Source organism: Lissotriton helveticus, chromosome 6 (genome assembly GCF_964261635.1).
Source record: "Lissotriton helveticus chromosome 6, aLisHel1.1, whole genome shotgun sequence".
NCBI classification, from domain to species: Eukaryota; Metazoa; Chordata; class Amphibia; order Caudata; family Salamandridae; genus Lissotriton; species Lissotriton helveticus.
In genome coordinates this window covers 601,741,497-601,768,955 of record NC_136067.1, presented here as the reverse complement: position 1 = coordinate 601,768,955, position 27,459 = coordinate 601,741,497, and the positions used below count along the sequence as shown (strand labels likewise).

Here is a 27,459-nt window from a genome sequence, read left to right as displayed (position 1 = left end):
GTGTTGCGTTCTACTCCGGTGGTGTGACTTTCTGTGCTTTAATAAAGTCTGGGTTTTTTTTGCTACTGAGTGAAGCCGATTATTGCTTTGGTATCTGCTCATGTAGTTAGGACTGGGACGGGGAGTGCTGACGAGGAGGTAATGACCGGTTACTCACCGGTAATATTCATTACTCCGAGTCGTAGCCCTCCCCGTCCCAGTCCAGGTTCCCATCCCTCCCTCCCTGTTTCGGCTTCTTGTGCTTGTTGGGTACAGGTTGTTGATTGGCAGGTCACTGGATTATATGCCTCAGGGTATGGGTGTGGCCTGGAGGGAAGGGATGGGTTTCAAGTTGCTTGGGAGTTTCTGGTGGGAGGAGCTATGCTCATGTAGTTAGGACTGGGACGGGGAGGGCTACGACTCGGAGTAATGAATATTACCGGTGAGTCACCGGTCATTAACTTTCATCCTGCAAAAAAAAAATGCAGATGGCTTTAAGAGTGCATAGTGTGGGTCGTTCCCTTCACTTAACACCTTAATGGGAGAAAGTGTGCCATAGTTTGCTGTCCCTTCGCACCCCTGAGGCGTTCCCCTGTCTTCGGAATACTTATCACATCTCTGTGTTGGATGGCTAAGCCCCTATGTATTTTCACGGCAGCTTTACAGCTATCATAATGCAATATAAAACATACATTTGCGGGTTTAGATGACTGCCCGTGGGCGCTGTTTTCTTTTCATCACTGTCGGCTTGTGTCTTTGCGCAAGGGAGGGACTATTATTCTGCCACGTCGTGGCCGCAGGTGGCTTGTGTTCTTCTTAACTAAAACGCACACCAAGGACTCTTACACGCGGGCAGGCATGTACGATAAAAATACTCGCCTCCTAACATGCATTTATGCGTCTGGCAGTGCCTGTATATTTTTGTTGCAGTATTATATAGCCCAAACTTGTCCCAAGGTATCAGAGCGTGCTTGTTGTCCTGACTAATTTTATGGGTAGAATTATTCGAGGACTAGAGTAAAGGCAAAAGTAACAGCGTTTCAAAGAAGCGGTTGCGATTGTCCCGGCTGCTTTAAAAGAGAAAGTGGGCATGGCGTGCTGAATGTAAGCAGAACACTTTGTGCCTGCAGTAAGAGAAGCTCAATAAAGATAATAGTGCAGTGCTTACAAGACTGATAACACTACCGTGAAACAACCGAAGTAAAGGGGCCATTAGCCATGGGAGGTTACAACGGAAGACAAGGCGGGACTAAGGTGGACTAACAAGCCTTTTTGCTAATCAGATGCCAGAATTTAGGAAGGACACTGACACAAGCCAATGACACACATGGCCGGAGAGTGGGCGGAGCTTATCCTCTGTACTTCACTACAGCAGTCTCGCTAAATATAGCAAAGGGCAGACAAGATAAGTTGGAGATACTGTGCATGTCTTGTATCCGGATGAGATTCCTTGTTTTAGCTTCCCAGTGAAAGCATAATATCCGCTGTATTACATAGTATAAAGTATAACTCTTAAAATGGTACACTAAAACATTTTTGTTTGTTGTGTTATGTGTCAAATAGTCCAGAAGTGCTGGAAGCAGTCTGGTTATCCTGGTCTAAAGGATCAATTAGGCACTGAAACTACATTTTTTGTGCAAATGGCATTTCTGTTATATTTAATGCGGCACAATAAATGTGTTTTTAATCAGGAAAAGGTAAGCATCTTTTCACCTCACGCATGAGACAAGCATTGCCATATAAACCTTGCGCCATATGTTCTGCCTATATAGGGCCTCTGTGAATCATTATCCACACCTCAGATCCTGAATCCTGGACTTTTAAACAAACTTATTTCCCATCCTAAAAGAATAAGTGCCCGGGCCCACAAATGTGTTCAGAACCTGCAACTGGTGCTGAGCAGAGAGTAGAATAATAAGGCTGAATAGAGATGAATGCACCACCAAACACTCCCTGCCTCTTTATCTCACTCTTGGTGGTTCGTTTTCAGCCCTGCTTTCATTGTCTTACTGTGTTTCCATATTTCTCTTCCTCCTTACCCCCCCCCCGCCCCCATTTTGTGTTTTTTCTCTTTTAATCTGGGTCCAAGTGAGGAACAATAAGTGCTGGTCTCCAAAATAAGTGCTGGTGGGCTCCACCTGCAACCACTGGCTCAAATTAAACCACAGCTATTCATACACCATCACTCACATAGTGATACACCTGAGGCCAGCTGGCATGTATTCTTTTAAGATGCCACAAAGAGGAGCCTTATTACCAGATAGTGGTCTCGTGGTAAGATAAACCATAACACTACACCCCTAGAAACTTCAGGGGAACTACCCATCACTTAACAAGAGCGTATCACTCTCTGCAGACCGATGTCCTCACTCCGTCCCCTGATAGGGCCATGTTTTGGTTCTACAAAATCTCCATCCTTGTTTTGGCCATTTTCATTCTAGTTCACACATTTTAAGAAGGGTAAACAGATTATATATTGGCTTACTATATTTCAAGAATACTCTTTGAATTATGTAATTTTTTCCTTTTAGTGTAGAAAAGACTAAATCCATGCTTCTCTTTTACTGCTCTTCGATGCTGTTTGGAAGTTGACTCATCCAAAAAAGTGCAAAATGCTATTTTCATACATGTGGCCCAAAATGTAATCGGCAGAATTTAGTTAATGCAACTATAACAAGCATCTGCAAAGCCAATAAGTTTCATCTTCTAGCTACAAATACAGACCTATTGGCTTTGGGAATGTTTTGCATTCTGATGCTGTTAAGAATCATGAAATGGAGAAAAAAATGCCTTTTGCTAATGCTGTTCAGCATCTGCAAGACAAGGGCGATCACAAGTAGGTATCAAGCATAGAAGTTTAGGCACATAATTCTAGAGGCCCAGTGTTAAAACGTTCATATATGATGTGTTCACACAACATGAAAAAGCCGCCATTTTCCTTTTTTTATTTATTATTCCAAAGTGTTGGACACCAATCTTACGGGGTCATAACGATGGTGGGCGAGAAAACGGGAAACGGGACCGGCCTCCATGCATGTGGCGGTCCTGCATTCTAAATTAGGATGCGACCCCCACCATGGCTGTTGCACTTTTCAATTTAACATTGCTGCGGGTGCTACTGACTGCAGCACCCGCCGCAATGTCAAAAATGCTGATTGTGCATTTCACTGCACTACGTGGCAAGCACCCCCCAGTGTACCCACACCTCCTCCCAACACAAGGGGGGACCGCAACGGGCCCCCGAAACTAATCCCCGCCAGCCTTTCCATGGCAGTTTTGCCACCATGGAAAGGATGGCTGTAGCCAGTATCGTAATTTGTGGGACGGTGCCTGCTAGGCACCACCACCATTTTACATATGCTGACTGCTCAGTCAGGCAATCGTGACGATTACCTGTGGAAGATCCGTGGCGAGTGGTCTTTGTGCCCGCCACGGTCGCGGGCAGATTCCCCCCGCCATCGTAATGTGGCTGGGGACATTTGCTTTCCGATGGCAGCAGGTCTGCCACTGGAATGCTGGCGGTGGCAGGCATTCTGCAATCGTAATGACCCCCTTAGTGACAAATAAAAGGAAATTGTGCCACCAATCTTGGAGCGACAAATAAAACAAACTGTGAATGCATATTTTGAAATAAAGACTTATTTTTCAAAAGAAGGCAAACATTGTGATGGGGAAGATGGTGTACAAATGAAGCGTTGGGGGTGGAAATCATTGCAGGTAGGCAATGGGGGGGTTTGGGAACGTGTATGGAGTAGAAACAGAAAAGTTTGCGGTGGGAAAGTGGAGAAAAAAATAAAAGCAAATTAAATCTGAGCAGGGAGGGGTTCGAGGGAGCAACTGATAAGTTGAGGAGGAGAGAGCAACATGGCATGTGCAGAGGGTGTTATCTGAGCGAAGAGAGGAAAAAAAACAGAAGCACTCCCATGGGATGCTGAAAGAAAAAGTAGTTCTCTAAATGCAAGCAGTTGAATGACACAAGCTATCCAATCAAAACAAAGTGAAGAAGTGTTCCAGGAGTGGAACAAATAAAGAATAGTGAGGAAAGCCATTGAATAAGAAACAAGTAATTGAGATAGAGAAGAATGAAATGCAATCAAGAGCAAGGGATTGACCCAGAGCCCACTTTACAGTAGCGGCCCATGGAGGGAGTGCTGCGGGGCGGTGGGCGGGCCGGAGGGAGGAGCAGGGTGGGGGGCAGTAAACTATGGAATACGGCCGAACGGAAGTAAGTAAACAAATAAATAAATATAATAAATTTCGTTGTGCGCACTGCTTCACATTTCGCAATGCAGCACACGCAATGAAATTCGTTTTTAAAATGTATTTGTTTACTTACCTCCGTTCGACCATATTCCGTAGTTTACTACCCCCAACCCTGGTCCTCCCCCGTCCCGCCTCACCGCCCCGCAGCACTCCCTCCACGGGCTGCTACTGCCACTTTATGTATATATTTTAATGTACAAGTGACAATAGGCAGTGCTAATACTTTATGGTTATATGTATGCATAGGTGCTGGAAGTAGGGGTGCAGGGGGTGCTGCAGCACCCCTACAATGAACCATGCTGGCGTTCAGAAGGTGAATTAGCAATAAAGATAACTTGGAAATTTGTCTTTGTCTTGTCACATTTGCTGTGATTTTAAAGCTAGAGGTCAATTGTCAGGCAATGTCTTCTGACAAATTGCTCCTTATTCCTTTAGCATGACTTTTCGTTTCCTTACTGCAAAGGAAGAGGACTTGGTAATGTGAATTATGTGGCAATCGTGCTGGACTACAATGAGGGCGGAAGGAAGGGCTATAGGATGTCATTTTGTTCTAACACAACATTTTAAATATATGTACATGTATTGTACAAATATTTCAAAAGATACCAGCAGTTAAGAAAGATAAATGAAATGCTTTTTTGTAATTCCGGATTGGGATGGAAGCAAAGGTTTTGAATACGATCAAACCAATCAAGACACTTTACCTAGTGATGTGCAAATGATAATTAGTCACTAAAACCTGATTTCCACACATTGTTTTGTGTGCACTGTATAGTTTTATCAGCAAAACTGCACATCTGAGAAAAGTTATTGGCCATTTCACTGGAAATGACAGTGTGCTATTATACTTTGCAATATTAATATATTTGCAACAGTGTGCTCTAAACTCCACCCCAGGCTACATACCACACCTTTTTCTTCTCTCCTGCCGAGGGGCTGTGGCTCATTTGCTACACTTGTTCTTTGTGTGACTTGGATTGTTCACAATCTCTATCACCTCAGTAAAATAACACTAATGGCAGCACCCTCTGTTTGAAAATGTTTACATCACCACTGTGTCTAAGATAGGATGCCCTATTGCACTGTTCTATGCATGTTGTTTAAAACCATGTGATAAAGGAAGTACAGCTGTGGGTCTTTACTATGTTTTCTCCTTCCTTTTGCAAAAAAAAAATATCATTTGAGCCAGACCAATGCAGAGAAGCATTTTATATTTTTATAGTTCTGCTACAAAAATGGGATCAGGTCTTTGTAGAGTGGAGTTGAACTTTAGGTTAGACTCACACTACATTATTTATTTATTTATTTATAGAGCGCAACATTTATCCCAGGGGATGTCACGGCGCAGGTGGGGTCTGTGGGGTTGATGAGTCAGATGTCATTCTTTAGGGAAGAGGTGTGTTTTGAGTTTTTTTCTGAAGATGTTTTAGTTTTTGGTTAGCCTGAGTTCCACTAGAATTTCGTTCCAGTGTTGTGCCGTCAAATAGGAGAAAGTGCGTCCTCCTGTTCTAGATTTGTTTATTTTTTTGTTTTAGCAAGAGCGAGGTGTTGCGATCTTAGCGGTCTGGCGGGAGTATAGAAATGTATTCTGTTCTGAAGGATCAAGGGTCCCGTGTCATGAAGTGTCCTGTGGGCGTGACCGATGAGCTTAAAGCAGGTTCTTTGACACATGGGCAGCCAGTGGAGTTGTTTTAGGCACTCTTTGGCTGAGCTGTATTTGCCTTTATTGCACACTAGCTTAGCTGCGGCATTGTGCACCACTTGCAGTTGTTTAAATAGGTAGTCTGACATGCCCACCAAAAGGGCATTGCCATAGTCCAGTCTACTGCCTAGCAGGGCCTGTGTGACTGCTTTCCTGCTTTCCAGGGGGATCCATGGGAAGAGCCTTCTTAGAATTTTTAGAGTGGCAAAGATTTTCCCACATAGAGTTCGTATGTGGGCCTGCATAGATAGTGTGTCGTCAATTATGACGCCCAGGTTTTTGGCAGAGTGCTTCGGTGCAGGGGCATTACCCAGAGTGGAGGGCCACCAGGAATTGTCCCAGATGTGTTTGGCTGCATTCAGTTTGAGGCAGTGATCTGCCATCCAGTTAGCCATTTCGGTAAGGCAGCGGCGAGTCTCATTTTGCTATCTTCATGCCCCTTCCCTAGCGTGATTGTGAGTTGTGTGTCATCCGCATAGGAGCATGCACCAAAACTCTATTTTGTTCCAATTTGTGCCAAAGGTGATACGTAGGCATTGAACAGGGTGGGGCTGAGGGATGCTCCCTGAGGGACACCGCATTTCAGTTGTTTAGGCTTGGATGAGAAGGCTCCTAGCTGTGCTGTTTGCGTTCTGTTATGCAGAAAAGAGCTGAGCTATTCAAGGGCTTTTCCATTCATCCCTTTTTCTTGTAGGTTTTCTAGTAGGAGGTGGTGGGAGACCGTGTCGAACGCCGCCGACAGGTCCAACAGGATCAGGGCTACAGCTTTGCCATGGTCCAAGGAATTTCCGATATTGTCCGTGACGGCCAGCAGTGTGGCCTCTGTGCTAATGGTGGCCCTAAACCCTGTTTGGGATGGGTCCAACAGGTTGTTATCCTCTAGGTATTTCGACAGCTGTCTATGAATCAGTTTCTCCAGCACTTTATGGAGATATGGGAGTTGAGAGATTGGTCTGTAATTGACCGGGTTTGTGACATTCGTGCCTGCTTTTTTTAGTAGTGGGGTTACTGTGGCTTGTTTCCATGTCTCCGGAAACACAGCTGTTTCTAAGGAATTGTTAAAAAGCTGTGTGATGGCTGGGGTGAGGGTGGATATGAGCTGTCTAAAGATAAAATGTGGGCAGGGGTCGAGAGGGGAGCCGTATTTGATTTCCATCATGGTTCTGGCAACTTCTGCTTCCGAAATCGGGGTGAAGTTGTTTAGGTAATAAGGTTTTTAAGAGAAGAGGCAGATTCTTTCCTACTGGTATTTGAGTTAAATGTGGAGTATATTTCCTCTACTTTATCTGCAAAAAAGTTTCTGATCATTTCACATTTTTCAGTTGAGGGGTACAGTGTTGGGGACATGCAGGTGGGTTTGCACAGGTCTTTTATGATTTTGTATAATTCTTTGGCTGAGTTGCCGTATTCGTTTATTCTTTGTGCATAATATGTTGTTTTTGCATATTTTAGGGCTTGGTTGTAAGTTCTAAGCCCAGCTTTATAGGTTAATTTGTCTGTGTCTGAACGGGACATTCTCCAGGTGTGTTCCCTTGCTTTGCAGTTCTTTTTTAGTGCATTGATTTCTGGAGTATACCATTTTTGAGAGATGGTTCTTTTTGTGGATTTGGATTTGATTTTGGGGGTGCATAGGTCCAGAGTATTACTAATCTCTGTTTCGAGATTTAGAGCGCCTTTATTTGTGAGGGGGTGCCAAGTAGGTCTAGGTTGATGTTAGTAGGCCAGTGGAGTTCAAATATTTCAGGGGTGACAAGTTTCCAGGGTCTGTAGAATTTGGGCATTGGTAGAGACGGTCTGGTGAGTAGTGTGGGTTGGGCAAATGAGAAGGAGACTAGGGAGTGGTCCGTCCATGTTACTGGTTGAATATCCTCGTTCAAGGTAGTTTCCATATTGAAGAACAGTAGATCCAGTGTATGGCCTGCACTGTGTGTGGGGTCTTGGATTCATTGTTTGAGCTGGAGAATTTGCATGTCTCCAATTACCATGAAGTTTTTATATTTGAGGCAGGCGGGGAAAATTTAGTGAGCAGCCTCGTGCTGAAGTCAGCATGGTGGCCGGGGGGGGAGGTAAGGGGGGTTATAGATCACTGCTCCTCCTAGAAGGGTATGGTTATCTTTAGATACTTGAAATGCTAATAGATTGTGTTCATCATACAGAGCTGTTGTACTGGGGAGGCAATTGAAGTTGCCCCTGAATATTATGGCAAGTCCGCCTCCTCTTTTCCCTTGTCTATCCTGACGTATGGTTTTATATTTTGGGGGAAGGGCATTGGCCAGACCATATGTTTTCAAAATTGATCCCCAACCACAAGTGTATGTGTAATTGGGCCAAATCACAAAGGCAATTATGAGTATCTAAAGTCGTACTCCTGTAGTGCTCTGTTACATACTCTTATACGCCTTTTGGAATGGCTTTGAAATATATTTAATAAGGGAATATCAGGGATAATGCTATGCATATGCAACAAATGCAAATTGAAAAGACTGCGTCCCCATTTACTATTAGGGAGCAAAATATTTTATGTAAGAGTACGTAAAAGTGTACTCCTATAGTACTACTCCCATACTCATAAATGCCTTTGTGAATATCCTTAATGGTATCTGTTGAACTATTTATATATATAAACCCTATTTAGTATCACATTTAGACTAGAGTTCATGACTGGAACACTAACAAAACAATCTTACCCGGTACACCTCGTCTTCCAAAAGTGCAGTCAGTATATAAGCAGTTAGAGTGATCGGGCCATTAAGTCCACCTTGCAGTTCAGTATGTATCACATGTCCTGGTTCACTAAATACTCCAGTGGTACTATCCTGGTACTGCACAAGCCACATTATTGTTGATTGAAGCACCGATTGGTCAATATAAATGAATGGTCTGGCCTGCAGGAAACATCTTAAAACAAAGGCAGACAACCTAGGGGAAAGGTACTCTAGTTATAAAATGTAGTTTTATATATATATATACATACATACATTTAAATAGAGGTTCAATGTATTATAGAAAGTGAAAGTATATTATAAGTATTTATTATAAGCATTTTTTTTTCATGGTTTTCTCAGTCACATATGCATCGGCTGCCGGACAGCAGTTACATCTCAAAACTTTAATTACACAGTTCACTTGCCAGCTAGACTCTCCAAATAAATAAATGACAGACTTCAGTCTGATCCCACATACATTTTTAGGTCTGGCGCTAGCCAAGACCTTTTGATTTTACCAAAATTATATGTATAATATACTTACTTAAAGAGGCTTTCAGCCGCCTCATTTCCAATGGTCTGTTATTGTGTCATTCACATATTGCTTCTGCCCGCTACAGGATACACCATGGGGCAACGGGTCAGCCTACTTCAGCCATTGGGTAACTTCACTATAACTACTTGCATTTAAACCGTTCAGAAGGAGTATATCCTCACACAAGGGCACTTTCCACCAGATATGAGCAAAGGGGCACGTTCCAGTTTTAGCAGTATCTGTCTCCTGCCAATGCTCTTGTAAATTCCTTTTGAACTGGCCTTTACCTGGCTGCTGTTTCTTTCCTACCATACCAGCAGCTCACAAGACCTCTGGACATAAGCTAATAAGGGTGCTCTCTCTTTGCAACCCTGACCGTCTCTCATTCCAGCTTTTATTCTTTCTTTCTTTCTTTCTTTCTTTCTTTCTTTCTTTCTTTCTTTCTTTCTTTCTTTCCTTCCTTACTTTTTTCTTTGTTTGTTTGTTTCTTTTGTTCTTTTGTTCTTTCCATCTTTGTTTCTTGCTTTCCCTCTCTTTCCTATTCCTTTCAACCTTGTCTTTTCTGTCTTTCCTTCCTTTCTTCCATCTTTACTGCCTTCAACTCTCTTTCTTTGTTTCTTTCTTTGTTTCTTTGTTTCTTTCTTTCTTTCTTTTCTCTTTTCTTTCTTGTCTTCCACATTTTTTTCTTGCAACCTTCCTTTGCTTCTTTCTTTCTTTCTTTTTTTTATTCCTAGCATGAAAGCAGCACCCGGATTGGTCTGAGTGGCCTGGTTTGCTGCTTAGACACTTCCCGTGAGTCTATATTGTTTCCCCATCCTGGCTGTGCAACACACCTGGGTTGGAGAAACCTAAGTGCACATGCTTGTTTCACCGACCTAAGACAGATGGCCAAACTGACATGCTCAATTTGCAGTGCACTTACCACTCCTCCCCCTGCCATGCCCCCCCCCCTGCCCTGCCTAAGACTCTCTAGCTCAGTCAGCAGAAAAATACAATTATAATATTTTATTTTTCGCTGATTGACTCAGTGAGGTGACCCTTCCATCTTCATTGGAATGGCTGAGAGGCTATTTTGAATCAGAAATCAGTCGATGAGGGGACCGTTAGCTATAGATAAAAGGTTGTTGTTTTTTCGGTCGCATCTCTTTCTTCAAATGATTTTTGCAACACTCTCTCTCATACCTGTTGATATTTTACACAACACTGCCACTCCAAGCCATCGTTTTCTCAGATTTTTACGTATTTATGTCTGTACCGTGCATAATGATCAAATATTTTCCCAAAAGCATACATGTTTTCAATGGGATGTTTTGTATGTGTGGCTACTGCTGACAGGATCAATGGTATTTTCTGGGAAAATATATTTACCCAAGTGTCAAAACACAATGACGCTTCAGTATATTTTTGCTATTTACCAAGTGATTTTAATTTGGAAAGCACATATTTTCATTTATATTGTGTCTCGATGCTAGCACAAACAAAATCTTGTGGGTTGTTTGTGCTCCACATCCAGCCCCTAGCTAGAAGTTTACTTGTCTATGATGACAGTATAAGGAGAGACATGGAGAAATGGCAAAAGATTACTCTTTGAAATATATTTCAGAACATGGGGCCTCATTTACAAAATTGTGATGCACTACAGCACAGCAAACCTTCCTGCTCTGCTGCAGTGCATGAAAAAAAGGTCAGGAATGCGCTGTATCTACAGGATATGGCACATTCCTTTACCTGTCCCCTGCGCCGGTGAACAAACAGCAGTCGTGCGCCAGCCCAGACACCCTTGCATCATTTTGTAAGGGTGCCTATTCTCGGGGGAGGATTGTTTTTTTGTTGTTCAAATATCTTTATTATTTTAGTTGAAAATAAACACATTTGCAATGCAGTAGCAACATATAAAAATCTGAAGCAAATATATAATAATGAAGAATTAAAAAGGACTACATAACAAAGAACATCTGGTCTGGGATAAAAAGATATCAAAGTTATCACATAAAAATGATCAGAGAAATGTCATGACAGATAACAGGTATGACAAATCAATCAAATATTAAGTATAAATCATAGGAAGATTGGACAGATGGAACAAATCTACATATAACACAGCAAAGTCGTGTGTGAGTTTGTATTCTTGGTAAATAGGATACATCAGCGAGGGGAAAGAAGTGAAAGAGGAGAAGATTGAAAGAAGGCAAAAAGAGGAAAGGATACTAGAGGGAAGGAAGACAGATGAGATGGTGGGAGGGGACATCTGCTACACCTTTGAAAAATAAATTTAAACATAGATTCAAAAAGATATTGAGCTACCAATCCACGAGAAGACCTATCTATATAATTAACTCAAGAACGCCATACACTACTAGCAATTGAAGGCGAATGTTTCTTTTAAAAAAAAGTATGAGCTTCACGAAGACTCCCACCAGGTAGGGTAAGAAAGGAGATAAAACGATTTCCATTCTGTGAGTATAATTTTGACTACAATGGGTAAGAGCAAATCTAAGAGCTCCAAATCGATACTGTCAAGAGGTAAAGGGGTATCCAGTAAAATCATAGGTAGAGAGAGAACTATAGGTGTGTTGAAGATTAATGCTAATATTTTTTAATAGGGCCCCAATTTGAGATTAATAGCATATATTCAAAGAACATATGTTGATGGGTGCCTGGTACTGAGTTACATTTCCAACAAAGATCACGCTCTCTTAATTTCAACTTGTGCAAACGAATCGGAGTCCAGTGTACAAGATTCATAGTAAAGAATTTAGATTGAATCAGTGAAGGAGCAATTTTATTTCACAAAGATAATTTCCCTATCAGTTGCAGGTATCCTGCGAAACATGTTTAAAAAAGTTGTCCTCAAAATAGTGAGACCATTTAACAGAAGTAACTGTGGATTGTGACGATAGAGGAGCAGAATTTTTTTAATACATTTTAGAAGCGGTATGGCCTGAATGTACCCACATTGAAAGAGGTGAGTCTGTAACTGAATCTGTAGAAAGTGGTATCTTAGAAATTTTGACTTTTAACTTAAGACCCATGTTATTAAGATTATATTTTTTGGCTAAGAATGAGAAAGGAAGAGGATCATGATTAGTATCATAAGGTCTTTCACCAGTCTGATGTCCTTGATGGCCCACGGAAGAGCGATGTTGAGTTCAGTGTCAGTAACAAGTTTAGGATTAGACCATAAAGATGTCCATCTTGACTTATGAATATGCTTCGAAACTTTCTGATCAATTTATTTCGATGCATTAACTGTATCTGATATAATACGCTGAGAGTGTGCTAATGTAATTTGTGAGGCTGTGAGCAGAGAAAGAGTGAAAAAGGGAGCACACAATTCTCGTTCTATAGAAGTCCATGGAGGTATATTGTTGCGGTACTATTGAAAACCAAATTGTTCCCTGAGCCGCCAAGAAAGAAATCTGGTATAGATTCCAATCTAGGAGGTTACATACTCACAATATAGAGGGTTTCCTAAGATATGTGTAAGCAATTCTAGCTCATCATTCCTTGATGTGATTACGTCAATCTCATGAAAGAAAGAAGAAGAAAGCTTTATAGATAGCATAGAGGATAACAAAATAATGATTGGGGTTATAATCATTTTAAGAGTTTGTAACCTAACCCCACCAAGAATATATTTAGGAGACCAAGAGGACACAAGAATCCTTAACTTTATTTATTATATGGGATTCATTATATGTAACAGTATCTGTAAGATTTTCATAGAATCAGATCCCCAGATATTTAATTCACGTAGATTGCCACTTAAAGCCTGAATCACCCAAGAGAGAAGGAAGACACAAAGAATTCAAAGGAAACGATTCCGTTTTCTCTTTATTAAGAGCATAGCCAGAAACAACCGAAAAGGCACGAATAAGATGAGAAATAGAAGGGACAGCTGATTCAACGTCTTCTGAAAAAATAAGAACATCGTCAGAATAAGCAGCTGTTTTAAGTGTATGTGTTCCAAATTGAAATCCTTTAATTTCCGGGTTCAGATTAAGCAAGCAGAGAAGTGGACGTATATCCACAGAAAAAATCGCTGGGAGGCTTTGGTCAGCGGGTGACTGCAGCGGCAGCCCCATTGCGGCAAGATGGCATGGACTCTAAAAACGAGGTAAAAAAGGGGAATTTACGTGCCAGTAAAGTGGACAAATCAGGAAAAGTAGACCCGGAGGGGGGAAAAATATTCCTCCAGGGAAATTGAACAGCCGGCGTACGAAGGTTCATAATGAACTCAGGAGAACAAAACCGGCCATATCAAATATATTCTCACCCTTAGCTGACTGTAGATTCAAGGGAAAAAATGGGTGATAGTGCCATGAATATAGCAATATTGGGAGCAATCCAGATGGTATTATCTAATACTCCGGCAGAGGACCCTGAGGAGGGAAATGGGTGTCCCAGACCCAAAGAAGCTGTGAAAGCTGCGGTAGAAGCATCAACGCCAGTCTTGGGTCCCAATCTGGATGGAAGGGCATTAACGAAGGAAGGATAGGCCCTCTGGAATGAGATGGATACTCCAGGGGATAATACGCCTAATGATGGAAGAATGTAATGTAAATGGGTACTTGTAAAACACATGGCTACTCCACAGATTGTCCCGGCGCTAAGGACCACATGACAGAAGAGCAGCCAGTATATGACAAGCATTGTAGACTGTTACTGCTGGAACAGGCAGGTTTTTAATTGTTTCCTAAAAGAGGGCAGATCCTGGACCTGCCTGAGAGACAGAGGCAGGCAGTTCCATAACCGGGAGGCCAGCACTTGAAAGGAGCGTCCGCCTAGTCGGACGCAGAAAAACTTGGGAATTGACATCAGAAGTTGTTGTGACAATCTTAGGGCCCTTTGCGGCACACAATGCTGAATCCTATTTCTAATATAAATAACGCTGGTGTCATGGAATGCCCTGAAAGCCAGCATCAAGGCTTTAAACTGAATCCTTTTCCAAACCGGCTGCCAGTGCAGGGACTTCAGATGTGTGGACATTCGTGCTCTGAGCCCAAGTACTCTGGGCAGCCAAGGTACATGACGTTGACGTAATCAAGCCTTGACATGATCAGGGACTGGACTACCGTTTTCCTGTGCGCAATCGGCAGCATGGGCAGAATTTGTTTAGCATTTTTAGCAGGCCAAAGCTGGTGCCGGCCACAGTTTGTAGAAGAGATATAACAACTATTACATTATCCCCCAGGAGAGCAGAGGTAAGGAGCTAAGAAATAAGGCTACCAGTCCCCCGATATGCCAGGAGAGAAGTTTTTCTCCTTGACAGAAGAATCCGATATCGATCTCCCCAACAGCAGCAATGAAGAGGTTGGGTCATCCTCAGGAGACAGCACCCCAGGAGACAACCTCACTGCGGCAAAGAAAAAGTCTAAGAGGGTATCAGGAAAAAAGACTCGGCAAAAGACCCTGGGGCAACAAGAACTGGCGGCAGAACTGGGGTGGGATTACTGAACAACATTAAAGTTGCCACTAGAGATGCCCAGTGAAGATGGTACAAAAGGGGGTGGTGATGGACGGAGCATCTGAACCAATCAAACACTCACACCCAGTCAACAGATCTGGGTTTAATCCATCACCATTCTTTAGCCCACTCTGCCACCCCAGTTCAGACAATGCCATATGCAAATCAGTCTGACCCTGTGCCTCATGGGAACAGTCCAGCCTAAACTGTTTACTGGGTGTGAGTGTTTGATTGGTTCAGATGCTCCGTCCCTCACCACCCCCTTTTGTACCGCAGTGAAGATGGTAAGCACTCCATGGCTGTGGGTGTTCAGACCAGGAGCATCCTAAAAGAAGGTATTCAACCGAGCCATCATTAGCTTTGATTTTACAATCTTTAAGAGCTTTTCAGGATGACGTTGAAGCGGATAATCGACAGGGAAGGCTAGCTACCAAGAATTTGCAAGGATCAGTGTGGAAAGTAGGGAAAATCTGCTCAGACAATGCGGAACGGATGTACATGTTAGAGTCACGCACAGAAGTGCTGGAAAATACAGTGAAACATTGCAGGTACAATCTGCTTCTCAAGATAAAGCACTTAAAGATGTCATCTGGAAGCTTGAGGATTATGAAAACCAACAACGTTGGAATAATCTAAGGATGCTTGGGGTACCTGAGAATCTTGAGGGTAACGATATAAGGAAATTTGTGGTAAAGATGTTAAAGGATTCCTTTCCTGAACTGTCTTCTTGGGATTGGGATAGAGAAGTGCAAAGAGCCCACAGATTCCCGCTGACTACATCAAGGTACGCAGCTGAAGGAAAATCATTACCCCGTGCCATTTTGGTCTACTTTGGCAACTTTTTACTTCAACAGGCTGTTTATGACTTAGCTTGACCTAACTCCAAAAGACAGTTGGAAGGATTTTCCTTTTTTGCTAAGCCGGATTTTGCCCATGCAACGGTGGAACAGAGATGGCGGCTTAGGCAACAAATAGCTCCATTTCAAGCAGCAGGAGCTATGGTATTTTTACAAAATATGGCCAGGCTCAAAGTGATTGATCAAGGGAAGGACTTCAGCTTTAATTCATAACTTCAAGCTCAAAAGATGCTGGAGGGCATCTCAAAAGGGACTTTTGGTTCTAAAACATAAAAAAGGGACTAAAGCCAAGTATGGAGTGATCAAGCCAGGATACCGGACACAGCACGGGATAGGGGTGTAACCAGGTGTAGTGGTAGCTAAAAGGAGGGGGACTGAAGTGGATGGCTTCAGACATCCTCACACAGGCTCATGGTTGAGCCTGGCTGCCTAAGTATTTTATGGAGGAAGGGTGGGTGGAAAAGGGAGGACTGGGGGGGTTCAGACAGGTGATAAGCAGGCTCATGATAGAGGTACATAATTGTTTGGAGGGTAGAAACAGTTGGGTAGTGTCTTTGATAAATAAGAGAAAGCTGGACCAAATTGGCATAGAGTATGGGACATCTGTGATAGGAATGTGGTATATAACCAGATGGGGGTATTGAAAATTGCATCCATTAATATATGTGGTCTGAATGATGGGCGAAAAAAAGGCAGAAGGTTGCAGTGGGGCTGCTATCGATGGGTGCTAACATTACATGCCTCCAAGAGACTCATGTAGAGGGCTAATAGATACATGTGTTAAAAATAGTAGGATTTAGATTGATAAGTGCTACGACACGGGGCTAGGTTTCGGGGTGGTGATCCTGGCTAAAGGAGGTGGGCTAATGTTTAATCGATCAAAGTCTGATAGATATGGCAGTTGGGTGATTACTGAAATCCAATACAATGCTGGACAGAAGTTTACACTCTGCACAGTATATGGAAGCAACTGTGACGATCCTGTTGTGGTGGATGATATCTCAAATGAACTCACACACTGGCCTCTCCCACTTATAGTCTGTGGTGATTTTAATATTAATTTACCCAGTTATTGGTCTATGGAGGAGGGGTGGCGATATGTGATTAGGAAACCAAAGGTATTTTGGGGTCTAAAAAATATGTGTCAGACTCACGGGTAAGTCGATGGCTGGCAAGCTGTAAACCTGGCAACCGTAGGATATACATATTTCTATAATCTACATCTGACACATGCCGGATTGGATTATGTGTTTATGTATAATTCCATAAAATGTAAAATGCCAAATAGAAAAACTACTTTGGGTTTTATCTGACCATAACCCATTAATAAGTAGTGTAGAAAAAGACTTGGCTAACTCCAACACAAGGCCCTGGACATTTGTAAGATCCCTACTCTCAGACATTGGATATTGTACATATATGAGGTAATGGATACCACGGTTTCTGGGATACAATCTAGGGAGCACCACTATTGAAATTGTATGGGATACCCTGAAGGCTGGAATCAGGTATTCTTTAAACCGTAAAAAATTAGATAAGCATTCCATGAAGATTTTGCAGGATAATCTGGGGCAGCAGAAGAGGCATTGGTGAGGGCTGTGAGAGGAAAGGAGGATTTAGAAGGTGTCCAGCAGCAGGTCGCAATTGCTAAGGTATAAATTATTAATATGTACTGATAAAGCAGTAGGTAAAGCTATTGCTCAGAAAGAAGTGGGTTATGAACTTAACGAACAAATTGGTCATCAGTTAGCGGTGCACACAAGACAGCAACCCTCGTTAAATATAATTTGAGAGATAAATGACCATGAACCCAGAACATATAAGAGAGACTTTTGGGTTGTTTTATCATCCTCTATATACAGCAAATATGGGAAAAGGGCAGGGTGAAATAAAAAAATATTAAGATCTCATCCCTTACAGTTCATTTGAGGAAGAGGATCGGCAATGTCTAGATCGTCCACCCGACTGGGAGGAAATCCTAATGACTATTAAGGGCTTGGCTAATGGGAAAGCGTCAGGAACAGACTGTATCCTGACCGAATTGTATACTGTCTTTGCAGATCAGTTGAAAAACACTCTAACTAAACTAATGGTACATATATTTAATGGTGGGCGACCCTCGGGTTCATGGTCACGTGCAAAAATTGTGATTTAAAAAAAAAACTCTGCACAACTTGGATCATATCGCCCAATCACATTAATTAATGGTGATTCAAAAATATATTCAAAACTGTTAGCCAACAGACTTGCACCTATCATACATAAAGTCATCTTGGAGCATCAGCACAGATTTATACCAGGGAGATCCAGTATAGATCATAATCAGAGGGTCATCACACTATTTGACATCACCAATGTTGCCGGAGCCCCTATGGCTCTGATTTTATTGGATGCAGAAAAAGCCTTTGATAGGGTCTCCTGGCAATATTTATGGGCTATTATGTCTAGGATTAGAGTGGGGGATGATTCCATTCTGGCATGAAAGAGACTATATGTTGACCCAACAGCTGCTGTTATGGTCATTGGCATATTATCTTATTTGCGATCCATATTGACCCATTCATTCGTAGATTAGAAGACAAAGCTCAAATTCCACCTATATGGTCTCAGAATTGGGCTATGAAGACCTACGCAGATGATACCGCTCTGTTGACAGCTGACCTAACACAGCCATAATAGCTATTGAAGAAGAGGCTAGACATTTTGGACAATTCTCAGGCTATGCACTCAATCAGGATGAAACCCAGGTTGTCTTGAATGATAAGGCCACGATGACAGGTTGTAGAAAAGGCCACATATCCAGGTATCTGTATATCGTCCCGGCTAGATAGTGTGGTCAAGGCTAATGTGAAACCCCTTATGGTTACTATTCAATAAGCTCTTCAACGCATTATTAACCTACACTTATCTATAGTAGGAAGGTGTAATGTTATTAAAATGCTTTTTTCCCCCAAATATTTTATATCTTTTTAGAGCAATATGCCTAGAATTTACATCAACATGGATTAAGAGAATTAAGCAGATTTTTTCTAGATTTATTTGGGCTTACTCTCAACCTCGACGAGCCTATACATTTCTTACGTTACCAAGGGATAGGGAGGGATGGCACTCCCGAATATAAAGTTATATTATTGGGCATCCATTTTAACATATGGTCGAGAGCTAATGCAGATTAATCATGATGTTACACAGACATAAAATACCATCTGTTTTTGAACTGATGGTGGGAATAGAGACTAGGGGCTGTCTGTGGTAGCAATTGCATGATAGCTACTATAAAAAAAAGTCTGGTTTAAAACCCTGTATAGTGATTAGATTATCTTTTTATACACCATTAGTCAACAATCATAATATCCCAGAGATTTTTGCCGGATCATGTATGATGAAGTGGGAAAAAGCAGGTATACATCAGGTTGTGTGCTTCTTTCCCTCCACGGGGCTTTGATCTTTTGAAGAAATGAAAAAAACCTTTTCTTTAGACTGGCGGGATTTTTTGAAATTTCTCCAGATTAGGGATTTTTTGTTACAACAAGGAGGTGGTCGGGTCATGTTTGAGGCAATAGGAATGATTGAAAGAATACTTCAAGACAAAGTAAGTTCTATTGGTGAGGTTTACACTTTTATAAATGCAGCACTACCAGATGACCTAGACAAATATGCACTGAAATAGGAGATAAAAGTATGGATATCGAATGAGACATTCAGGTATGCGTATGAGATGTCACAATCTATTTTAATGTCCACCAGCCTACAGGCCCAATTTAGTAAAACTTGTTTCTTTTTGTATTACACCCCCGGATAAAATTGCCAAGTGGGAGAGGGGAACGGGAACTTTCTGTCCTCGTTGTACATTGTTTAACGCAGATAGTATACATATTTTTGCATCATGTAATGGTTTAAAAAAATTAAAAAAAGATATAGGAAAATTCTTAACAGAAGTATTTGAAACTGAAATACCATTGACTGATAATGTAATGGTGTTAGGGGTGTCCAAAACTAATCTTACCAGAACAGGACATGAATCAATTTTTATTGCTATGGTAGTTTTAAGAATGTGTATTGCTTCAGCTTGGCTGGACCCTGGTGCACCTACATTTCATCAATGGTTAGCCAGGTTTTTAGCGGTATTTAATTTTGAGAAGGCTATCTATAAACGAAAAGGAAAGAATAAATGGAGAGCTGAAAACGTGGACCCTTATAGCTAGCTGGATTCAAATTCAAAAAGGGGAATAATGCAAGAGGAATAGGTAATTCAATGATGTGCGTAAAATTAAGGCCCTTCAAGTAAGATAGCCTGAATATTTATTATGATTGGAAAGGAAGATACTGCACAAGCCACTTTAATAAGTAGGTGACAGATTCATTCATGGTTCTATTTGTAGGAATATAGAGAATTTGATCAATTTGTTTCTTCTTGTATGTGATATTCATATGTACATTTTAATTATTAGCTGTCTGAAGTGGGGAGGGAGGTGGGTGGGGGGCTGTGTGGATTGATATTGGAAAACGAATAAAAATTGTTTAAAAAGAGAATGTATGTACATTTTTGAATGGCGCTTTGATTGGCTCCTTTTAATTGACACTGGATAGGAGAATTTTCAACACAGGAGAGAAGTTGGACCTAATCATATCCGAAGTTTGGTCATTTAAGTTTGGACAATTGTGCATAATTAGGCAAATATTCAGGCTGAGCGGCTCCTCCATGAGAGCAGAGAAGCATCACCCTGCTAAAAACATGCCCCAGAGCAGATGAAAAATAAAATGGCAATAACGTTTATTTTATTTGATTTTTTCAGCAACCCATTCTGAACCAAGTCTCAGGGCAGGTGAGGTAATTGCTGCTGAGTGGCAGCGGGAGCTGTGCACTTATGTTTAAATTGAGCATTTACCCCTTAGCCGGCCATCTTGCAACGGCCAGCCAGACATGCGAATATTAAACTTCTCTTACCGAGCTGTCTGAGACAAAGCACATGCCTCCAGTGCTCTTAAGAGCGCAGAGAGAGCCCGCTCCTCCCAATCCTGACATCTTCTCATTGCTGTTTAACAGCGTGAAAGCAGCGCCAGGTTTGGGTAGTGCAGTTTTCTGGGTCCAGTGCTTTGAGGAGAGAAGACACCCAAGCGAAGAGGACGTTGAATGGCAAGTCAGAAAGGTAAGTGCCACTTTGAAACTTATTTTTAAAACCACCCGTATTTTATGCATCCCACCACTCTAAATACATGCCAGTCACCACAGCAAATATTACTAAAACATTAGTGCAAACTGCATATCCTAGGCAAACAACTATGTGCATACAGGTTTAGTAAAGAAACACAATTAATGCAAGGACACAGGTATCCAGGCAGATGCTCTTTATCACCTATTGCCAGGTAGCATTTCAGATTTCAGCTTAGGGGGTCCTGGTTGAATAGTTAGCATGGTAGGCAGGTTAAGTATGAGCCATTTGGGGAGCACATTAGTGCATTATCTTCTAGCATGGGTGGTATTGGCTCAATCATTATCTCAGGACATATCCAGGTAACATGTCAAGCCTTCATACCAACATCCAGCTCTGTTCTCTTTCTCTGTTTGCCTCCCCCCTCCTCCCTCTCTCCTGTCCTCTACCTCCTCTCTCTCTTATGAGGTCACATTATACCCAGGCAAGAAAAACATATTTTCTTGAATGTTGTCACATTTGCGTGTGTGCCCATCTGGGATAATATTCTCTGAAATTATTTTGCTTATATTTACATTTTTTTCATTGACATATAATCAGAACCTTTAATATTCTGTACAAGGACTAAGTTTACTGCTCAAAATGTTGATCTTTGTTTTGTCTGCTCAGTATCAGCTCTGGAAGGATAGAATCAACAATGGCGGCCTGTTGGGTCTTTGGCATGGCAACATGGGAGAAGTTCATTATATACATTTTATCACTCCTTTGTTTAGGCAGAGGAGCTTTTGCTAACACTGTTGAGGTCGCCCCATGCCAGAATTCCAGCCAGGTTGAATCCTGTTTACCTCCTAAGAAGGATGGTATCCAGCTCTACATCAAGATGGCCATCCCATGAAACATACCAACAGGTAACTGGGGAGTTAGCTCACCCTAAGGCAGACGTCTTCAAACTTTTTGATGCTAAGACCCCCTTTTCAAATGTTTTTAGGCATAAGGACCCCCTTCTGATGAAAATTTCTAGAACCTGGTACTCCTCATCATAGACAACTATCAACAACCGTAAACGCCCCCAATACCCACAGCAAATAATGTTTACAGTGTGGAAATATTATTAAAACAGTGTTTAGCAAGCCAAAGTCCGTGATGGTGGGGGTGTAGTAAAAAGTGCAGTGGCATATCGAAACTTGAGGGGGGGGCCCTGCAATGTATATGGAGGCCCCCCTCCAGAGTTTATCAGGAGCTCTCCTGCTGAAGTACTGTGCTAAGGGGTCCCCCTGGAGCTTGGGCCCCCCCCCACACCACAGGGGCTGCGGGTACCTGTGTTACGCCCCTGAAAAGGTGTAGGTAAAAACAAAGAGCCTCATTTATGAGGAATTGGCGTAGGGCAGTGCTGCAAGTCTTCTTGCTGTGCTGCTCTATGCCTACATGAAAGGGCAGGAATGCACAGTATTTATGAAATACGGTGCATTTCTGTCCTTTTCTTTTGCGTAGGCGCATGAATTGCTGCCTAGCACCAACATAGATAGGATTGTTTTTGTACAGGAAGGGGCAACTTCCTTCAAAAAACACAATCCCGAGAGGTGTTTTCCTCTTTCGATGTGAGCTGCAGAATGCAGCACACATGGAAAGAGGAAAAATGGGGAGAAATAAAAACATTTATTCTTATTATACCACCGCTGGAGAGGCATCCGTTTTTGGAGCTGCCCCAGGTTTATGTGATTAAGTAAATCTGGGCAGCATCAAAATCCATGGGTGTTGCGTGGGAACCCCACGCAAAGCTCATGGAACACCTCCTTGACACAGAGTAAGGCAACGCAGTGACTTACCCTGCTATGTCTTACTCTATATCTATGAGGCCATGCAAAGCCATGCAGGGTGACTTTGTACCGCCTTATAGGTACGGTTGAGACTCTTGCGCCACCGAAGCTCCAAAAAAAGTGATGCTTTGGCAACGAAGCCTCTCATAAATCAGCTCCAAAATATTCTGTACGTTTTTTAGGTGTTTCATTATCAGGTATCTACATATAAAATAATGGGCAGCGTAAATGAAAAATAAATGTAAAAAGTTGTTACTCAGTGGGAAATGCACTGTAGTACATTATGAAACCTCTATTAGTTAATGCACTGCAGAGGTATGTGTGTAACTAGGGAGCCACATAATTAAATCTTGATTGGTGCAGTGGAGAATAGTGATGTGTATTTTTAGTGCTACGAGGTCACAGCCTATGATAGAAAGCAACGTGAATATGTAAGTCATTACTTTGTACTTCCATTAAACGGTGTAAGATAGAGTGCTGCAAAACATTTAAATAGTTTTACAATTAAATGGCGCTTTAAAAATGTAGATTTTGCTAATATCAGAGCAGATGTAATGCAATTTTCTTTTTTACATAACTGTCCCTTCAACACCTCTTTAGGGGTACTATGGGCTGTGTAAATGCTGTTAAAATTAAAAGCAAGCACTTCACAGCCCAGTGTTTAACTGTTTGCACTACCACTCAAAAAAATAAATCTTTGACATTACAAAGCTTGGAGTGATTTGAATAATTACAGCCAGAACCAGCTCCAAGGCAACTTTTACACTTGCAGATTCATTTGCATTTCACTCAGGCAAGCAGCACCCTGCAAGACAACTTTTCACAGCACAAGAGACTCAATTGATGGAATTAATTTCACCTGATAAAGATTTCAATTAGCCATCCCAGGGGGGCTGTCTTTATCCAAAATGAAAGCATACATTTTGGGTTGCAGACACAGTGAAGCTGAGGCATGCGCGACCCCCTTCCCAGGCCTCCACGGCCCCCTTGGGGGTCGCGCCCCACAGATTGAAGACCTCTGCCCTAAGGGTATTCGGGCACATCCACCCACCCTAGGCATTCTAGGATGGGGAGCGCTAGGTAGGAGCATAACTATAATTATATGCAAGTATAATGGTTGAACTACTCATTTTCCCTACCATTCTTGTGATGTTGATTACCCTGTTTTGTTTCTTTCTATTAATAATTGCAGTACAACTGTTTTACACAAGAATTTGATTGTTTCAATAAATATTTGAAATGCCAATTCTAGTATTTCTTGTGTCTCCCTTTAGACATGCATGACTTACCAAACAAAAGGACTTTAGATCTGTTTCCTTGTTTTCCTTGGGGAGTCAGGGTTGTCATGTTTTGAGGTTGCACACACCAACTGTTGCCTTACCAGGTTAAGGGTACAGGTGGTGCACTGTGAGCTAGCAAGGACCAAAGGCCAACATATCCTGATGGTCTGCATGGATTCAGTCTCACAAAGTTTTTATATTTATGTGTCCAAAAATGCACAGTTTTACTGAGAAAGTATGAGCTGTACACATACACTGAAGTAACAGTATCTAACCAATACAGATCATGTAAAGATTTAGAAATCCCACTTACTTACCAGGAACACATGAACTGGTTCTTAGGTGCCCTACCACATACATTCAAAAATGTCAAACTAGGTCCCCTCAGTAATGTGGGAGCAACATGGCCAGTCTCAGCCGGTTATACACCATATCCAGATACAGCAAACATTGCAGACCTAAAGCTTGAAGTACTACACAGAATTTTTTTAGACTCTATTGATGTCTAGTTCAGTTCGTTATGCAAACCTTAATGGTGATCACACAAAGGGCTGCTCACGATGCACTGCCATAATTGGCTAGGCCTGGGATTAACCTAGCAAACAATAATGCAATAATGGGTAAAAATCCCAGCAGACGGAATGAGAGTCCGTTCTGGATTGCACAAAAAACTGTGTTTCCCCATACTGGAACCTAAGGAAAAATTGAATTTTGACAATATGACTGCCAATGGGGATGGTTCCCCTTGTAGAAGACTGTGCCTCTTGGGGCACATTCTTTGCTGCAGTCTATACCAGAACACATGGTACACTATCATTAACTGTTTTGCCTGAGGTGCTTCAACAGATTTACAATGGGTAAGGAGAAGCCCTTGCCCTGTATTTAGGTATGACATTAATAGGCCATTTTGCCGCAGTATCCTCAATCATACTAAGTAATATAAAAGGTAAAACAGCAGTGGTAGCAATAAGCAAGTGACTCAATCAGGTTGCTCCAGTAGATCAGGAACCTGAACTACCTAAAATTATTGAAGAAACCTATACAGCCATAGGTAGACATAATTTGGGCGCCAGAACTAATAAACCACACATTGAGGGTAATTCTACAAGGATAACCTGAAGCAGGCACCTACATTGTCTAAATAATGTTAGGATAATAAACAAAATTAAGAAAAGACTAAACCACAGGGTGCATCTCCTCAACAGGAGTCCTCTGAAAAGCGCTATAACTGTGTAACCACGATACAATCAAACAGCCTGTTAGGGAGCAGGATACTGCTACATGTCCTTCTCGTTTCTTTCAGGTATTATCCAAAAAATGCTCAGAGAGAGGAGGACGATCAGAGGAGTACATGAAACCAAAGGATTTGCAATGCTCTTCTGACTTTATAATAAATAAGGAAGACAAACCTACACAATCAAAGCCTCAATTTAAAAAGCAAAAAGTGGCGGGGATTAAGGCCAAGCATGGTACAGGTATTAAGGGCTGCGCTTCTGAATGGGGAGTCGGATCTGACCTTACTGGAGAGTGCATAAGAAGTCACGAGAGTTCACCAGAATATTATGGAGTGTCCGGCAGCAGTAGCAACAACTGACTACATCCAAGTGGAAACACTGGACCAGAGACTGAGTGTCCTAAGTCATATATATGAATTGCAACTCCAGATGGAAGGGGATATACTACGTACTATCAACGTTCTCTTTTGGGAGAACACGTAATTTGGTTCTGACATTCTCTTGGCTGAAAAAGATTGGCCACCTGAGTTTGTTAGAGATTGCCCACTAGGCCACTTTTTCTGACCTCATTTCAGAATCAGTAAAACACACATACGCCAAGGAGTGGGCGTGACTGGTCCGATTGGAGCAGGGTCAAGACTGATTGACATATTGCTAGGTCCAAACTGAGGTAATATGGCATGCAAATTAAGGATGGATTGGATGTCGCCCGAGGTATTACTAATGGTTGAGATTAATCCGAGCATTCCATCCATAATTGTTTTGTATAATTTAGAGTTGCAAATAAAGGTGAGAGTGTGAGAACATTTACCAATAACTAGAGGTGTGTCACACTGCAAAGGTTTTTCTTCCTCACCTTCGTAAAGTTGTTTGTGAAAATTCAGCCGAAGTAATTACCAATGGCTGGGATTAATTTATGCATTCCATCCATCACTTTTTTGTATACTTTATGTACAACTCTGTCCTTCAGAAGCTGAAAGTATGTGTATGTGGGGACACTGCACTCTCATGCAGCACATACATTTACTACTGCATTACATTTTGTGCCTCAGGTGTAAAATGAATAAGCAAGACACACTTTATAAAAAAAGTTATTTGTTCAGACACAGCGATAACCCTCGGTTTTTGCGTCAGGGGACTGCTTTAATCACTTATTAGGCTTCAGTTTTCTTACTTTTCCAAGGCTTGAAAGCAGGTGTAGGAGAGCAGTGCACAATCTCCTTCCAGGGATATATATTTGCTGTTGTGGAGAAAAAATCATCCAGGATACTGTGCCATATCATAATGTATTAGAATATTTAGCCACATTTTTAAAAACTTCTTTTGGGGGCAAAAACATCTGAGAGAGAGTCAAAGTTGCTGGTTGCACCTAAATATATTGTAGGGTTGAAATACAGACTTTTCCAGGGCTGCACTTATTTCAGTCCAGCCTTGAGTATCTCATGCATTTTGCAAATTAATACAATGTTTATTATTATTATTATCATTATCCTCAGCCTTATTTTATGCACAAAAGTCTTTATTATTTTTTCAATTTCTGACCTATAATACACATTACAAAGCACATGCTGACAGAGAAATAATAGAAATGATACACTAAAGAGGAAGATTAACTTAAAAAAATATTAAATAATCGTAACTAACAAGCAAGTTACCACAATGTATACATTTGTGAACAATTTACATTGAGTAGCAATGTAAAGAAGAATCATCACATACTAATTAGCAGTCAGGACCATTCAGTTAGCAGTACTGTTTCAAATATATATATATATATATATATATATATATATATATATATATATATATATATATATATATATATATATATATATATATATATATATATATATATATATATATATATATATATATATATATATATCTATATTACCTACTGGCGGTCGCCAGTAGGTATATATAGTTAGGATTTTTTCTCTATGGGTTTTTTGAAAATTCTATGTCTAATAACTTTGGCGTTTGTGGACGGAATTGGCTGAAATGTTCAGGAAAATGGCACATTTTGTTTCTGAGCAGCCCTTGAAAATTTGGGGGGGGTTCGTCCAGTGGGGGCCGAGAAAAAAGGGGGGTCCCAAAACGCGTTTTTCCCATGTTAATTTCCATAGGGCGGTTGGCCTCACTTTTAGCCCGAACGGCTGAATGGATTTGCACGAAACTTGGCAAAATTGTAGGGACTGGTAGCCCGATGTGCCTTTTGTAGGTCTCAATATATGTGCTCCAGTGGATTTTGAGAAATTAACGTTTAAAAAAAGATATATATCTGTAACAGCGGACTGGGCAGCGGCCCAGGACGCGTACTTTGCGCGCAACGGAGCTTTGTGAAGCGAAGCTGATTGGTTCTCCGGCGTCTGTCAACATTCCAAACAGTCCGTAGCGGCCGCCATCTTGTCTCTCGGTAGGATCGAGAGACAAGAGGAGGTCAAAACAAAGGGGGAAATAACTATA

At 41.6% G+C, this 27,459-nt stretch overlaps 1 protein-coding gene across 1 annotated transcript in view; it reads right to left on the bottom strand.

The window, feature by feature from the left end:
• The window catches only part of LOC144762793 (CD109 antigen-like), a 1,211,849-nt gene that overhangs the window by 408,936 nt on the left and 775,454 nt on the right, over nucleotides 1-27,459 (bottom strand). The window contains exon 25 of the mRNA XM_078648063.1: nucleotides 8,632-8,863. Coding sequence (XP_078504189.1) covers nucleotides 8,632-8,863 — 232 coding nt within the window. The remainder of the gene's footprint in view (nucleotides 1-8,631; nucleotides 8,864-27,459) is intronic.